This window comes from Eucyclogobius newberryi, unplaced genomic scaffold (assembly GCF_026437365.1).
Source record: "Eucyclogobius newberryi isolate DKJ021-1_F unplaced genomic scaffold, fEucNew1.0.hap1 SCAF_13, whole genome shotgun sequence".
Classification (NCBI taxonomy): Eukaryota; Metazoa; Chordata; class Actinopteri; order Gobiiformes; family Gobiidae; genus Eucyclogobius; species Eucyclogobius newberryi.
Genome location: NW_027315757.1, coordinates 31,497,691 through 31,514,753, shown reverse-complemented (window position 1 = coordinate 31,514,753; position 17,063 = coordinate 31,497,691). Strand labels below are relative to the sequence as shown.

Here is a 17,063-nt window from a genome sequence, read left to right as displayed (position 1 = left end):
TCACTCCAGTCACAACTTAGTTCTTCATTACAAATCTCTGATCCTTGACACTGGGGTGAGGATCAGCTCAATAACCATGTCTGTCGCAGAGCTTAGTCACTGTTGCTCCATCCTGAATGACGATGACCTGCTACAGTCGCATCAATAAATAGCAGTGAATAAATACCATGAAAAGACTGTTTCCGTAGCATGTCTGCCTCAGACTCTTCTTTGTTTCATGGTGTCTCTCTGGAAGGGCCAGACCCCTGAGGTCAAACTCTGACCCTACAGCAGCGTGTGAGCAGTTTCTGTGCTGCCTATCGACCATCAAGAATTACACAAGACCAACACTTGTGTGCGTGCGTGTGCTTCAGTTCCCTCCTCATCAGAGTTCAGTCTCACAGTTCAGTGTGTGGCAGTGCACCCTTGACTTTCGGTCATCACTACAGCTAGAGCTGCTCAAGTTCTGTCCCAAACAGACAGGCGCCTGTTTGAGGCTCTCTCCATTCTTTCCCAATAATAAAGTTCTAGAAAAGGTCTTTGTCGTGTGTGTCATTCTCACATTTACTCTTGAATACACTAGGGACAGCTACTCTCTAATGGACCTCTAAGGGGAGTGTCAGTTTAGCAAGACTAGTCAATGAACTTGTGCGTGTCCCCATAGAGCCACCTCTGGGGGGGCATGGCCGCCTCGTTCAGGTGGTTGCACTGGTCGCTGCACTTACAGGATTGGATGAACATGACCGACCTGAGGAAACGTTCTCCATCAGGACACGAGAAGGCCACTGAGGCAGTGCGAGTGCGGCGGGGGGAACAGCAGCGGCCATCCCGACACACTCCACAGTAGTTTGGTCTGTAGAGACGAGTGCTCCTGCAACCAGCGTACGACAAACGCTGAGGCTCAGGCGCCTTGTGAGTGCGAGAACATTTACGGCCTTTCTGTGGAAACAAGACAGAAACAACACATCAGTCATGGGCAGAAGACATGCTACAATGAGGCTCAGGCCGACAGTGATGGATGGATCGGAAGCTTGGTTGGTCACATCAACCTCATATTTGGATGAGATGCATACTGCAAGGCCATGGGACAGCCAAGACCACACAGAAGCACAATGAAGGAACTGAGAAGGTTTGAAGCTGAATATTTTTGGTCAACACTGGAGAAAATCTCTTTGACAAGAGTAAGAATGTCAACAGAAGTTAAATCTTGGTAACATCCTCACCTTGACGGGCAGAGACAGTGAGCTGCACGGGCGGATGTTGCACAGGCGAGTTTCTTTGATCAGTTTGCATCTCGCGTTGTCATTGGTGACCCGGGAAGACACGCCCATCCCGCAGCTTCTGGAGCACTGTGTCCAGAACGTAGTCTGCACCACGCACTGGTCTCCCGCCTGTCTCCACGCTGCACCAAACAGAACACAACGCGACATCATCAAGTCAAACTGGGGCTAAGGAGCCGGTGGGAGCGGGCGGTGAGGACAGGTTTGCACACTACTTCCATTGACTTCCACCGGCTGCACTGACGCACGCCGCCCCATTAAACAGAGCTGTGTGCAGTGCCAGACTGAGCTCCTCGGTGTGCAGGGAGCCAGTGGAAACCGAGCCTCACATAAACGCTGACATGTACACAAGAGCTGTTTGTGTGCCTCAAACATAAACATGATGCTTCAGAACGCGCAGGAAACAGACGACACTCGGGGAAAACACGCCAGTGCCAAAGGTTCTATGAAGTCTTTGTGGCCAGATTAGCTCACAGAATCCTAAATGCATGTTGTTCTGGGAGTATAACCGATTAAACCTTTTATAAGCCTAGAGGGGCAAGATTAGCTCCATCAGAATGTTATATATTTTGATGTATCATTCCCTTGTATGTATACAGTCTGGGAGAGGTTGCAGGTCAAATGTGTGGAACCTGGTCAGCCAAGCAGCATAACAGGAGTTCAAAATTAAAGTTATAATAAACATTTTCTGCTGCCATGTTTCTTGGTCTAATTGGTAAGGGCATTGTAACTGGAAAAAGCAATGCGGCTGCAGTGTTTTGTCCAGGAACTCAAAGAGAGATTTTAAAAATAATTGAAATGCAACCGCTTTCAGTGCCTGCTAAGCTGAATTACACAGAAAACCACACCACTCCCTTCTGCCAGCCCAACACATGGCACATTTTTCTGGGATTGCCTGCTTGGGATTGACTACCACAACATCTTCCTTTGCAGACTGTTAAAAAACATGATTTTGTTTGTTTACCTGCCAGGTTATTGTGTCCACGTGCCTTCTCCCACTTGCGGCCCACATCCATTAGCTCATTTCCAAAAGGCTCCTTGTCTTTTTTAGATTTGAAAAGCTTGTGGTAGGGTTTGAGGTAAGGCTTGGCGTATGGGTAGGATGGATATGGCATGAAGAGGTATGGATGGAAGGCAGGCGGCTGGGGTTTCCTGTGAATTGGAGGTACCACTGTGGTTCCCTTGTGGCAGTCGATGCTAAGACAGCATTGCCCTGGGACTTTGACCAGCTGTGGTGCAGGACAGGAGGGCGAGGCCAGAGGCACATGACTGGGACAGAGGGGCACACAGCCCACTGCTCCATCAATGCACGTACACTGGTGTTTGCATCCTGCGTGGAAGTTCTCCCCATTCTGATGTATTCGTCCATTGTATTCACAGGAACGGCCTTCTGCCTTTGCTAAGGACAAAAAGAAAACATTATGGACCGTGTCATTCTGTGTCATATGCTCTACCAAATGTATCACTCTTAATACTTTTGATATGACATATGAGAGCAAAAAGTATTACTCTACCAATCTGTAAAGCAAAATCCTGACTTTTCACAGTAATTATACCAATACCTAACCCCATAATACATTCTCCTCAGTTTATGTTTATAGCTTATAGAAAATGTTGATGGCAAAAACAAGCTAGTCCCAGGTCAACGGTGAGGATCTGCTGGTCAAAACAAGCATATGTATTAAGTTTATTAAGAGTAGCTGTTGGTGCCATTCATGTACCTAAATATGGAATAATAAATTATGTCTATCAACAGCTCAGCAATTAGAGCAATATGTTTAGATGCAAACCATGCCATCATAAATGGTACTTTTCTTTTTTAAATGGATGAATAAAGGTTAAAAACCTGTGTGAGAGCGATGGTATGCTTCTAAATGGGTCTGCAAATTAAGTATGAAGCAATCAAATAAAGGAACAGAATGTAGGATCTGTTCATGTTAACATTTGCTAGTTAAATCTAGTGGCACATTTAATAAGCAGCTTGTCATTCAGTCATTGTATAATGTACAGCACTTTTATTTTTTCAGTGTTAAGACTGTAAATGTACAATAGAGCAATACAGGGCTACTAAATGCCACTGCTGTAGTCACAAAACAATTCTGTTAGTTTAGTTTAAGCTTTTTTGGCAGTCGTTTGAATATTGTTTACAAGTTACTTACAGTGTTAAGTTGTTCAAAAGTTCTACAAATGACAAACCAAGCTGCTTTACGTAAATTAATATTCCAGTTGAGTTTGTGAGCCAAGCCAAAAGCCTATTCTTAGATAAGGAGAACATTTGACTAGCTAAATATGTCTTTCCTCTTCTTGGTGCCTCAGTGGGACTCCCCATGAAACACCCCGGATACCCCCCCTTCCCCCCGTGTGCTCTGAGATGTTGTTTGTGTACACACTAAATCCCTGAACTGGCCGACTCTCACTCAGCTCATGAAAGTGCTCTCTTTTCTAAATGTGGCACAGACTTCAGACATTAGGACCCTATCAAAGCCCTGCTGCTTCCACACCCTGAAGTTACACATCCCCTCAATAAACCCCAGAATCTCCATCAATAAACAACAATCATGTTGGTGCAATATTCTCCGTCCATATAACTGCTGTAAATAAGAATGTTACTTTTGTTACTATTATTATTATTTTTTACTTTTTATTAAGAATATAAGATGTTTTTTATAAGAGCTTTTCTATGAAGATGTCGGTGTAATCCCTCATTCGTCCAGGCGTGTTCCATAGTAGAAAAAGCTTCAGTTGTAGTCATCTGGACTCAGTCTAACGTCTATTTTTTCAAACTGAGTCCAGATGACTACAACTGAAGCTTTTTCTACTATTTTCTATGAAGAGTGTTTTTAAAAAGTTTTCTATAATTTATCTGTTCTTTTACTTCTGTACCTACTTTGTGTTGCAACACTGGAATTTGTGGACAAATAAAGGCTTATCTTATCTCAAACCCCAGAATCTCCACGAAATCGAAGCCATCATCTATTTGGCCCCAGGTTTTGCTCAAATACAGACATTACCGTAAACAAACTGTATTGTATTACACTGATATTTAGTGCTGTTCTGCAAACATACATTTGCTTATTATGGAGATATTTTAATGTGCTCATATACGTACCCCTGCAGATACCATGGGTGCGACCGACGTCGTTTCCATAGTTACACTCCAGACCCTTGTGGTGGTCGCACGGCTGCCCCTCGTGGCAGTCCTGGTTGAGCTGCGCTGCACACACTTTACAGCAACCACAGCCGTCTGGGACTGCGCTGACCCCTGGGGGGCACGATGGGGCCCCTGACGAACACTCACACACCACGGGACAGCCTGCCATCACCTAGAGTTGCAGACAGAACCAGTTTGTAATGCTGTTTGTATGGTATTTTGGTTAACCTGAACACAGCTTCATACAAGACAGTTTACACACAGCCACATTGAAACTGGGCAGGACAATACTTTGACTCATGTTTCACTCATCACAGAAACTCCTCAAAGTGTGTGTGGCTTAAATGCTCCCTGAATGCAGTCTACTGTCCCAAAGCCCTCAGGGATATCTGTAACCCTCATTCGCCTTCCACTTGGCATTCGCTGCAGCAGCCAGGATGAAAGGGGCGTTCGCTGACCCCCCCTCCCACACTCCCACACCTTTTGTTCCCAAATTTCCCAGCAGCAGGTAGGAATGATAGGGCAGCGCTAAACTCATTGTTTTTGCCAGAGCATTCAAAACTCTTCCGCAATCTATGGCCAAATCCATCCAAAACAAGTTCCCTTGTCCCTTCTTTCCTTCTTTTCCCTCAGAATTGGCCATGTATAAGTGGCTTGAATGTGGCATGCATTGCTGAAGACACAAACTGTATTTCTACAGGTAGGCCTATTTGTGGACTGTGGTTTAGTATTTACTTTCAGAGTATTTTTATCTGACTTGGATATGAATACTGCGATCTATTTCAAACCCACAGTAGTCTTTTTGAACTCTGCTCTGCCAGTTTAAACAGATGTGTCAAATAGATATTCATTAATGAGCATTCATTTTGTTTTGGAGCGTTACTATTTAGGATAAAAGTATAGAGGCACAGCATTGCTTATGAACATTGCTTTTCATTAGTTATCCCCCAATGTCGTATATTTTCAACATACTAAAAATATAACACTCAATATTATATTTCTAACATGACCATTTTATATGATAAAGAATGACTGGCTTATAAGATTACAAAAATATAAAAATTACAACCAACATTTAGGCTCCCTCTATGAAATCTATCAATATAGATAGTCCTTGGTCAAAACACGTGAATTTGTATTCTACATGGCAAACAAACTATAAAGATTACTGACAAAAAGCTCATTTTAATACTCACCCAGCCAACTGTAGACACTTGCAACACCACAAACAACAACAGTATTCCCATGGTGTCAGCAAATTCACATGTAGAAAGACAATAAATCCTTTCAAACAATGTCCAACAAAGTAATATCCAGCATGGGTCAAGTGTACTCCATCACTTGTAAAGTTTCATGTGTAAGAGTTTTAAGTGTGCTTTTATATGAGTGTTTAGCCACACCCACTCCAGCCCTTTTCTGTCCAATGAAAAGATGCGCGCGCAGAAAGGGGAGTCAGAAAAGGAGAGAGGCGTGGCCATGCATGAATGCACTCATTCATAAAAAAAATATGTATAAAAAAATCTGAATTACTACATTCCATAGCAAGACCTGGCTTTGGGCTGTTTATTTATGTAAGTGTCAAGTATTATAGCCACAATCATTTTCACCATTTTGTTATAAACCTCGGCCTAATCAAGCCTAAATGAAACACAATGTCAACAGAGTTTCTGCCTATTGGCTGATAATCCGGCTATTAATCATGTTGTTGCCATCGTAAACCATATATCTGTACAGTTATAATATGAAATATAATATAAAAAACAACCTGATTTAGTAAAACATTTGTATTGTAGACAATGGAACACTCCTGGACAAATGAGGGATTACACCGACTTCTTTCTAAAACATTTGTAATTCAGGACTATCTATTCTTCATAGCTCTGACATCCCCAGTAGGTTTAGTAGCCATATATGTACTTTTATAGTACAGAACACTGTGTTTTGGGATGGATTGATTCCATATTCTGCAATAACTGTTTTAACACTTTTGCAAGAAGGTTTTCATTCAAACCAAAATGTGTTCGAGTATGCGTCTCTTCATGTATTATTACAGCCTGGAATAAGATGGTTTTCATTGGGGAGAGTTTAGCAGAGGTGAGGATAATCTTCTTGTCATCCCCACAACGTTGCACACAGGAAACCAACGATTCAGGGCTGATGGCTTGAACCCTCGGAGTGTTTGGTCCTCCCGCCAGAGCTCATGTTTTTTTTGGAGCGTGTGCAGTACCAGCTTAATCAGATTTCCGATGTGATCTGTGAGCTGGTGCACTACTAAATCTCTAGAAATGGTTATAATAATATGCACCATTTAAATAACGACTTATTGCAGGAAGCAGGGACAACTCGGAGAACACAATGTTGTTTATCAAGCTTCTTCCTCCTCCCTGTGTGAGCTGATGTACACAAGAGGCAGCAACACCCTGGATTCATGGTACAGTAAGACTACAACTCAATCTTTTTCTACCATAGTACAATATGCACTCTCCCACTCCTATTTGTTATCAATCTTATCAATACTCATCAATAAACTGCCCATTCTTATTCTTATCCTAAATTTTGCACCACATTAAATGGAAAACAAAAAATTATCTCCATATCCATCATGATTCATCAATAGTAAATGTTATGGGAATGACAAGGTGCAATAAGCCGCTGCCCTGAGCTCTGTCTCTGACCTATGCTTTCTGAACTGAACAGCACCTCGTAATGGTTCAAGTGACAAACGTCTGGAAACCTCCCTGTTATTAAAATGTCACGGCGAGCGGTCGTATGGCAGGAAAAGCTGAGCAAAAGCTGCTGAACTTCAAAGGCGCTAAATGAAGGGAAGGGAGTGAAGTGAGGTAAGGAGAAATATTAGCACTAATGGAATAAAAGAGCGAGTTGTGAGGAAGAGGCAGGTGCAGAGAGTGGGTTTAGTAAACATCATGCTGGCCACACCTGTCCCAACACTACCCAGAAGATCCTTCTTTCAACGCCCGTGGTCATTTTTTGTCCTTTGGTCGGATTCGCCAAGTGCTTCTGTGTTTAACTGGATGAAAAAACAGTTTTATTACAAGAATGAAGCTTACTGGCTGTAAAATTGTTATCGAAATCAGTTATTGTTGGAATTGTGTTTAAATATATATGACTTTTTGATGGGACATGAACAAAAAAATCACATCATTCCTAAACCATCCGCATGCTAGGTGAATGTGTTAATAGAAAAATGACGACTGACAGAATGAAAGGAATTTATTCGACAGTGAGTCAGACATAAAAGTGCAGTTCAAAAAAAAAGGCAGAGGTCAACAAAGTAAAAAGAATGAGAGCAGGGAGCAAGGAATTCAGGCCCAAAGCTATTTTTAAACTAAGAACAGGAACTCCACTATTGGTTTCTCAAACACACTGGCTCTACGTGGCTATATCAGGAGGCGAGGGGGGTTTGGAGGGGTTGTGCACACACGTGAGACTGTACACATGCTATCGGCCACTGTCAACACTGCACAGCCGCTTCAGATCATGCTCACTCGTGTAGAGAAACTCAAGGCCTGCTTCATATGTGCTTTCATCATTCGTCCTCCTACATAAGATGGACCAAAATTAGTGGGTCGATATATTGGCCTTAAATATCCAACGTATAGGTTGATATGGAAATCCCATAACAATTCTAATACAGGACTTTTAATTATTTTTGAACAATATTTCACATGTGAAATACCACCACCATTGTGCTGTGCATTTTTGATTTTGTTAAAACACCTTACATACTGTGTCTTTAATTTCTTTTGCATAAGCATATTCAGTGAATGTGCACATTTGGCCCAAACAAACATTGGGGTGAGATGTGATGTTTTGATTCCTGCCCAAATCCACATATTTCAGTAACACCAGCCTGCTCATTCATCTTCATTTGCATCTTTATGTTTATGCCTTTAACGTTATAATGAAAGGCTTTAATTTATGTTCTAGTTTAACACTTATGCAATCTATGTATCTGCTGTAATCATCTTGATGTGTAAGAGACAGCCAAAACATGTCAATTACAGAGCAGCGCTAAGATCAGACATATAAAACAAGATGACAGGCGTGGGAACAGAGCCACCAGGATACAGTTTCATGGTAAAATAAAAAATAATCCACTATAATCATGGTCTGAGTGCATTCTACTCAAAAGTCTCTATCCTGTTTACCTCCAGCTCACTGTTATTATAAAAACACCTTAGGGACACAATTCAAAGATGGCATTATCATACCTACATTCATGTATGCCGCTGTTTTGAAACCTCAGCCCATCAATTCAATAGCTGCTGATTCTCAAAGGTGCCGTGTGCATAGTGACGAGGCCTGTGGGAATAAAAGGCCCCTGAACATGCATCAGGTAAAACACGACAAGAACGACAAGAACGACAAGAACGACAAGAACGATAAGAAGGACAAGAACGACAAGAACAACAAAAAACAAAGGCATAGAAAAATTTTGTGAGGTTTAAGGTTCAATTTACCGGATGTATACAACAGCATTTTGAAGCCATGGGGCAGAATCAGCTCAGGGCAGTCAGACGCCAACAAACAGTAGGGTTTCTATGGCCCATGACAGGGCTGTCATGGTAACAAAGAATATTAGCTTCAGGGGAAACTTTAAAAAGTGCAAAAGAATAGATGAACAGGACAGGCTACTATCACGAGGTTCCGCCCGGTGGGCAGGGCTTATGCAGCTCAGATTAGATAAATATCTTAGTTTTCAGACTAGATCCACAGATCTAGATCAGATATTTGCTATCTGAGAAGAAACATTCGCACAAGGCTCTTGTAAACCAAACTCGGGTTTAACAGTAACAACAAGGCTGTAAGGAATGCTAAACCCTGAAAAAGAATTTGACAAGTCTGTGATGGTAGTTATAAGGAAAAGACAGACTTTACTTTGCGTCACTCTGTAGTACTTCCTCAAGACCTTTGCTCCACAGGCTTCACATGCACACAGCCACAGGGCTCCTCACGGGCTCAAAGGGTACTGGGTCACCTGCTGTACCTGTCCATCACTGGACACAGTGATGCTGCTCGCTGCACCACCACCTAAGGCAAGGTCACGCCCGCCCCAGGCCCCAGCCTGCTTCCCCTATGTCTGCCCTCCCCTCACCTCCAAATCCTACAGAACACTCCTTGTTCTAGCCCTCGCCTCCTTTCCACCAGGAGCCCTCAAATATCCCAAGTATCCTTGCAATTTCCGGTGCCATGTTTATCTGGGGGAGAGTGGGCTGGGGGCTGAGGAGGCTTGAAAAGAGAAGCTCACTGACAAACAGTTTTGGCTGCGTCTTAGAGTAAACATACTCTGGAGGTGTAGCTAGGCGAGCGGTAACTGCACTGAGGCCAGAGTGTTCTGGTGCTGGGCTCACAGAGAAGGGCTCTGTTAGACTGCAACGGCCACAGGCTAATAAACACCACACCCCTTACCTGTGCTGGTCACAGCACAACGCCCTCTTGCGAACTAATGGTGTAAAGATAAAATAGAGTGATATAGAAAAGCTTGACACTTTACTCAGCATAATCCAAACCAAGATACATGGAAAGAAATCTGAGAAGGAAATCTAATGTATATGATATGATATGATATATTTAAATTTAAATTTAGATATGGACAATTGTGGAATTGGTGAGGTACTGAAGGTGAGGTCAGTCACAGGCATAGAACCAATCACCAATGGATCTTGTCATTAAGTGTATCAAAAATAAATTACTTGGTTAGCCATCTTTCACACTGAGTAACTCACACTGCTTGTTTTATTCTTTATATTGAGCAATATTTAGTTTTGAGTGACAGTTTTCAGTTACTCTTCCCACTGTAAATCTTGTGACAAAATATTTGAGTTTCTTGAACCTAACTTAACACCTTATTAACACCTCAACAGGTTTTTCTGTTTTGTGTGCTCAATGCATTGGACGTACAAGAATATGTGCATTAATTATTGTTTTATCTGTACATTTCATAGAAAAGTTTAATAATAAATCAGGCCTTATGCTCAAACAACCGACATCATTTAAAATCAAGGTGTTGGAAAAAGTACTACATTTTGTCAAGTAGGCTTACAGGAGCAAGACATTACTAAACTACTCAAGTTAACAAGTTTAAGTATAACATAAAACTATTGAAGAATACGTTTATTTTAGAGTAAAAAATTATAATTATATTTTACACATATTTTTCTAAACATTTATAGATGTATATTTTGTTTGCTTAACGCCTGGACTTTAATACCTTTATGTTTTCACTATGAAAGTATATTATTTATTTATTCATTTTTAAGTACATTATTTATTTATTTATTTTTATCTTTATTATTTTCCCCCTCCATCCCTTGTTGGGAAATGTGAGGTTTTGTCTATAGGAGTTTTTGTTTATAAGAGATCTTCTATTAAGAGTGTTTTTCAAACTTCATATAAGTTATCTGTTCTTTTCCTCTGTATCTACCTGCGTTGCAACAATGAAATTTCCCCATGTGTGGATAATAAAGGATTATCTTATATTAAACATCCTTCAGACCATGCAGAAAGTACTTTTCAGTCCTTTCTGTAGTGAAGTAGAAAGTACAGATACCTGCTCTCAGATTAGTGAAATAAAAGTAAGTATCCATTGTAAAATAAACTAAAAATAGAAACTTTTTATTGTAGTAGGTAGGTACTTTTACTTTTGCATTTGTGCTACTTCCCATCACTGGTAGGTAGGATTGTTGTGTAGTACATTTGACTTCAGTGACATTATTGCAAGTGGACAAACTATCTTACTTATTACTTATGGAGCAAACATTTGGCTTTAATAAACTGCAGGCTGCACTTCCACCTTTCCCCCGCAGATGGCGCTGCTCGTGAAGCGCTGCAGTGAAAACCTGTCCCTGAATGCGCCTCGAAAGCGGAAGTGCTTGTCGTCCGCGAGGCCAAGAGCAGCCGTAATTTAACATCAAGGTAAACCCTCTCTAATCTTCATCCTACCGCTTTTATTACGGAGACATATTTGGTCTGTACTCGCTCCGCTGCGGCCGGGAGTGTCTCGGTAAATGACGCGTTTGTTCGCCCGCGGGAGGAGCTGTTTGTCCGCGTGATGAGGAGGACGCAGCAGAGGGCAAAGTCACAGTAACGCAAGTTGATGAAGGAAAGGAGACTGTAAATTGTGATAGGGCCGTGTATTTGTCCAGTAACGTAATCTATTATGCGATGCGTTTTATGGTCATGTTCGGCCCAATAAACTGCGCTTTACCCGCAAAGCAACATGACCGTCTGCGCATTAAGTTGACCTGAACTAACTCTTTGCGGTCTGAATGGTTGAATAATCTTATGTGGGAGGAGGCCACTTAAAATGTCTACTTAATTAGTCATAATATTCACCCACTGCGACCTGTCAACCGGTTTAATCAAGATTTGTATTGGGCGTTTTATTATTACTCTACAAGTAACGCCTCAACTCTGCATGTTATGTCCAGAGACAAATGTTGGTTCTAGCTCTTCTAAAGTACATCTGTGTCGGCTAGTTTAGTCTTGTTGACTCTAAAGTTCACAGTCCTGCATGAAGCCCCCTCCTGCCTGTGGAGAACACCCGTAAACACGATGCACTTACATAAGTGACATGCACACTTGTGGAGCTGCCAGGCCCTTCCGAAAATAGTTTCAATGTGTTAGCCCTTATGTCACAACTTTCTATGATTTTAGAATGAGTACTTTCAATTTTCTTTTTGAATGTAATATTTAGTAGCAACTTGAAATCGGGCAATGACAAGAAGCCATTGCAGTGACTGCGTGATGCATAGCCATATCCTGTACAGTCGCCATGATCATTGAATGATGAAAACACTGCATATGCTACGAGTAATAAAGCAACAGCACCTTTGAGATGAGCACCTTTGAGATGAGCACCTTTGAGATGAGCACCTTTGAGATGAGCACCTTTGAGAGCCTAGAGAATAGAGCCTGAGGAATAAAGTCTAAAGAATAACATCTGAAGTAGTACTACTACTGTAGTTTTAGGTGGTGGTAATGTAACATTTGGATATCAACTGCCATAAAACACCAAAGAAGAAGAGGAAGATACAATAAATATCAATCTTATCAATTAACAATCTTTATAGTCGTCACAATAAATCGTTTTTAGCACTTTTCTAGTTCAATTCTTTGAAATATGACCATAAGGATTCGTACCAAAGGCTTGTTGAGACTTTTTTTTTTTTTTTTTTAAAGGAAAATGTATCTAGAAATGTCATAAATATCTCTAGTTGACCTTACTTAAATATCTCTCTTCACAGATGGCTCAGAGACTACTCTTTCGCAGAATTTGGACCGGAGCTCCAAAAGTATTCCCTCAGAATTCAGCCCGCACAGCCGCTGTTGCTTCGTCATCTTTCTCCACTTCACTTCAGCCCTCTTTAAACCGTGGCCCCTTCTTGACACCTTCTCGCACCCTACCTCGCTCCCTACCACTCGCCTTCCACAGACTAGTGTCCTTCAATGTCCAGGACCATGATGACTTCACGGAGAGGGTCATCAACAGTGAACTACCCGTTTTAGTCGACTTTCATGCACAGTGAGTATAGCGTAGAAGGCAAACCGAGGATGGGAGCCGTTGGTGCTTATGAACCACTGTAATGGTATAAAATGGATTACATGAGGGACGTTTCTCTGGCCAATGTTAATGAGGGTTGGTTCAAGGACTTTGGTTACATATTGTGATTTTGTTAAAGGCACACTATGTAATTATTATAGTTATTGCGTTGCCCAAAAGTATGGCATTAAAGTTGTGCCTGAAAAGTCCAGACCTATATCGCTCTGTATATTTTATGCAGATCAGTCTGGTCACCAGTTGGTCACCGCACTCGCATCAAGAGCGACAGACCTGCCGTCCTGAGCCTTGTTTGCTCTCATATTGTCGCCAGCTCTCTATAAGAAGTTCAAAGGGAGGGGTGGATTAGGAGCGTGTTTAGTGTCTCGACCAATCCCTTGCACGTGTGTTCACTGAGTGGCTGTTGCCTCGGCGATATAGCTCTAAATTTACATCACGTTGGCTTCAGTTCAACTCTGCTACGCTCCGGTTATCTGGATCGCACCGCGCTCCTCGTCACTTCCTCTGATCCCTTCATTCCGCGAGGGTACATCGGAAATGTAGTGCAGTGTTAACCCCTCTGAGTTCAGATATGCATGAGCCAATCGGGGACATGCACGGTCCATTCATATCAAAACAAACATGGCAGCTTACAAAGAAAAAAATAATAAAGTATCACAGGGACAGAAACAACATTGCAGGTTTCTGTAGAATCTATGAGCAAAACAAAATAACTGTTAATCTCCTAAATTTCACATGAGTCACAGAAATAAACAAATCTGATTGCGCGGCTCTGTTTTGAGTTTGGCTTAAGGGTGACCAGACTTACTCTTTGTAAAGTATTAGAGAAATGTGTGTTTTGGATCCCAGGGAAATTAAACTGGCTGAAACTCTATCTCCATTGAAAGATATCTGGGAGATCATTGGGAGTTACCGGCTTGAGTCCAGGGATATGGATTAGAGTATATGTCCGTCTATACCAGGGGTGTCCAAACTTTTTTCACCAAGGGCCGCATTTATAAAATTAAACGGGGCAGAGGGCCATAAACAACTTGACAATGTCAAATTTGTTGAATGACAAAGTTAATTATTCAAAATTTTGCATTTGATGTAATTGCAATGAGCCTCCACACCTTTAATTAGCACTAGACCATTAATATTAGGTTGGTATAAAATATCAATATGCCTGAATTTTCCCAATTTCACAGTGAAAAGTACTAGTTTTTGTTGTTTGGGCCGACATAGCAGGAAGCTGGAGGGCCATAAAAAATTGGTCTGAGGGCCGCATTTGGCCCCCGGGCCCTAGTTTGGACATGCCTGGTCTATACCAAACAAACATAACGTCAAAAAGAAAATAACACAGATGAGTTTGCTTTTGTTCTAAATGTTCGATGACCAATGAGCGTGCCCCATCTGTCACCGAAATAAACAAGTTTGGCCTGAGATGCGAGGGAGAGGGTGGTGACCAGACGATACCCCATGTTTAAAGAATATACGGACACCAGGCTGGCTGCCAGGCTATATGAAACATCATTTTACTTCTGTAAGCAATCATATTTAATACTTACAAAGCAACGTTTTGCTTATTTAGGTGGTGTGGTCCTTGTAAAATCCTTGGTCCAAGGTTGGAGAAGGCCATTGCGAAACACAAAGGAAGAGTCGCCATGGCTAAAGTTGACATAGATGACCACACAGATCTAGCAATTGAATATGGCGTAAGTGTAATTCCATATGATCGGTCAATTCTTTAATGTTAGTTGTACCATTTAAATTATTTCATCTCTGCACAGGTTTCTGCTGTCCCGACGGTAATTGCAATCCGAGGCGGTGACGTGATCGACCAATTTGTAGGGATCAAAGATGACGACCAACTAGACTCATTTGTCAGCAAGGTCATTGGACAATAAACCAGCAGCCTCCCGTTGGGCTATTATTGCAGCAAAGTGTTCATATGTTTGCCCACTTAATTAAGATATGTGTGCCTATATTTGTATTAAGATTTGTGTATCTGAATTTTAGCGGTTTAGGATCTCTGACACAATCCCATTTAAATATTTTAATGTGTTTATTTTAATTTAGTTTTCGTATTTAAGTCTCAACTCGACAAATCCATATAATAACCACTAAACTGACTATTTAGAGCTCTGTATTACTTTGTATACTGGTATTTCGGACACAGGTTTACGATGCACAAATCTTAGTACTTCAAAATATGCACATTTTTACTACTACAACAAGTTCTGTTATAGTTCTTCGTTTATTCTGCCATTTCTAGCCTGTTGTAGGACAAGCAACAGATCGATGCTGCAATTAACGGACACTTGTCAACACATTCTCCCATTTTAGATTTTCTCTTCAGTGACGGGTGTGTGCCTAAATGCTTTACTGTGTGGTTCATCATCATCAGATTTACATGCTTTATTTTTCTATTCCACATTGAGAGCTGCTGAAAGAGCTGTAAATGTGAACTACGGCAACTTCTGTATCATGAGGGATGTATAGTTTTAGAAAAGTGGAAAGATGACTATTGAATGACAGTGTAGTACCTGTTTTATACACAGGGTGGCGGCGTTTTTCCTTCATAGAGCCATTCGTTGACGTTCTTATTACACCAATTATGCCTACTAATGTGAGAGTGCGTGTGACTTTGTTCTGTCTGTGTAAATGTGTGAGCATGTCTTGCCTGTAAAACAAAAAAATAAGCATAAAAAGTTAAATTCAGTTTATATACATAACGGACCTGTGTTCAAAAACAGGACCAAGTGGAGAAATAAAGCGTGGAGGAATATTATGTTGTCTGTTTTGTTCTTGTACAAATCCAGGGTTGACCTTAGATGTGACGGCAGGCAGGAAGGAATATGTATTTACCTTCTGACTTTGTTCTCGACACACATTGCCACCCACTCATTCCTCAGAGGTAGTTAAACGGCCATGCTTTTCCCTCATTACCATTAACGGTCCTTTATGATCTTCAAGGACCTAACGATACCTCTTAGTGCCTGGAGCTTTATCCTGAGATCATCTATTTCATGCAATCAAGGTGTTGCTTTAATACTTTATAGTAGTATGTCAATTAAACAAAACAAAAAAAGAGATACAGAATCAATCACACGTGCTTTATTCAACTCTTCTGCTCTGTTCACTCTCTCAAAAGTTTGAGGCCTCCATTCTATATAGACTTTGGCCCTGCAATCCTGTAAGCACTGAATTCTCAACAAATACATGCACTTTTTACCTGTGTTTCTGTTCAAAGGAGCACAATAGAGTGGCAAACAGTAGTAGTTAAAACTCGAAAAAGATTGATAAATAACACAAAACGCTCTGAATTTGTGAGACTGCTTCAATGCATTTGGTGTCAATAGCCACTGCACAGTTCAAATAGAGCTGACTTGTAAAAAAAAACTAAATTACAAAACCCCAGTCATTATTCTGTCATCTCTCCTCTCATTCTCAGTGCAAAAACAGTCCTACTTCCTCGTTCAACATGTCCTCACCCATCCCACAGCGGGCACCTCACAGGTCCCATTAGATTTACTGTAGGGCATAATGAGTGCTCAGAAGTATTCAAAGAGGAATTCCGTTGGCATTACATAGTCGCGTATGAGTGAAACAAATGGGTCGAATGGGTAACCGGTGCAGATGTCCAAATGCAACAGTCATGTCGAAGGATCAGAGGCATTCCAGCATAGCTCTGTGATGTCTGGGACCTTAGTGAAACTACTTTATGTTAATGATCAGCTTTTTGTTAACCTACAACTCATGGGAGGTGTAAAAGCAGTGCATACAATGGATAGAGATATTAAAATAGCTTGTTCTTGGAGAAAATAGGCCATAAAACTACAATAGAGAACAAAATTAGTCTAAAATAGAGGAAATAATATGGAGGATATAAAAAGGCAACACTGTTATTCAAAGTCCTCTGGGTCCCATGATGACTCTTGTCTTGTTTTTTACTATTCCAATGACAATATTCAAACAATATCACGGCAATCCGTGTCCATACTGTAAATGTCTTGGTGCAGGTACAAGCATCTCACAAAAAGTGAATAAACTGTAAATTTAACCACACTCTATATCCCTATTAGGAAGATTT

The 17,063-nt window shown here is 41.2% G+C and overlaps 2 protein-coding genes across 2 annotated transcripts; one reads left to right on the top strand and one right to left on the bottom strand.

Annotated features, from left to right (window-relative positions):
- Positions 1 to 338: 338 nt before the first annotated feature.
- On the bottom strand, positions 339 to 5,777 carry LOC140358587 (CCN family member 1). The gene is made up of 5 exons (XM_072443512.1): positions 5,607 to 5,777; positions 4,369 to 4,582; positions 2,224 to 2,658; positions 1,203 to 1,381; positions 339 to 918 (listed from the first exon to the last, which is right to left on the bottom strand). Exons 1-5 carry the CDS (start codon positions 5,655 to 5,657, stop codon positions 613 to 615), a joined length of 1,185 nt encoding a protein of 394 aa, XP_072299613.1. The 5' UTR covers positions 5,658 to 5,777; the 3' UTR covers positions 339 to 612.
- Positions 5,778 to 11,225: 5,448 nt separating this feature from the next.
- txn2 (thioredoxin 2) lies at positions 11,226 to 14,913 on the top strand. The gene is made up of 4 exons (XM_072443511.1): positions 11,226 to 11,346; positions 12,678 to 12,955; positions 14,562 to 14,685; positions 14,761 to 14,913. The coding sequence occupies exons 2-4, from the start codon at positions 12,678 to 12,680 to the stop codon at positions 14,875 to 14,877; spliced, it is 519 nt and encodes a 172-aa protein (XP_072299612.1). The 5' UTR covers positions 11,226 to 11,346; the 3' UTR covers positions 14,878 to 14,913.
- Positions 14,914 to 17,063: the final 2,150 nt, after the last annotated feature.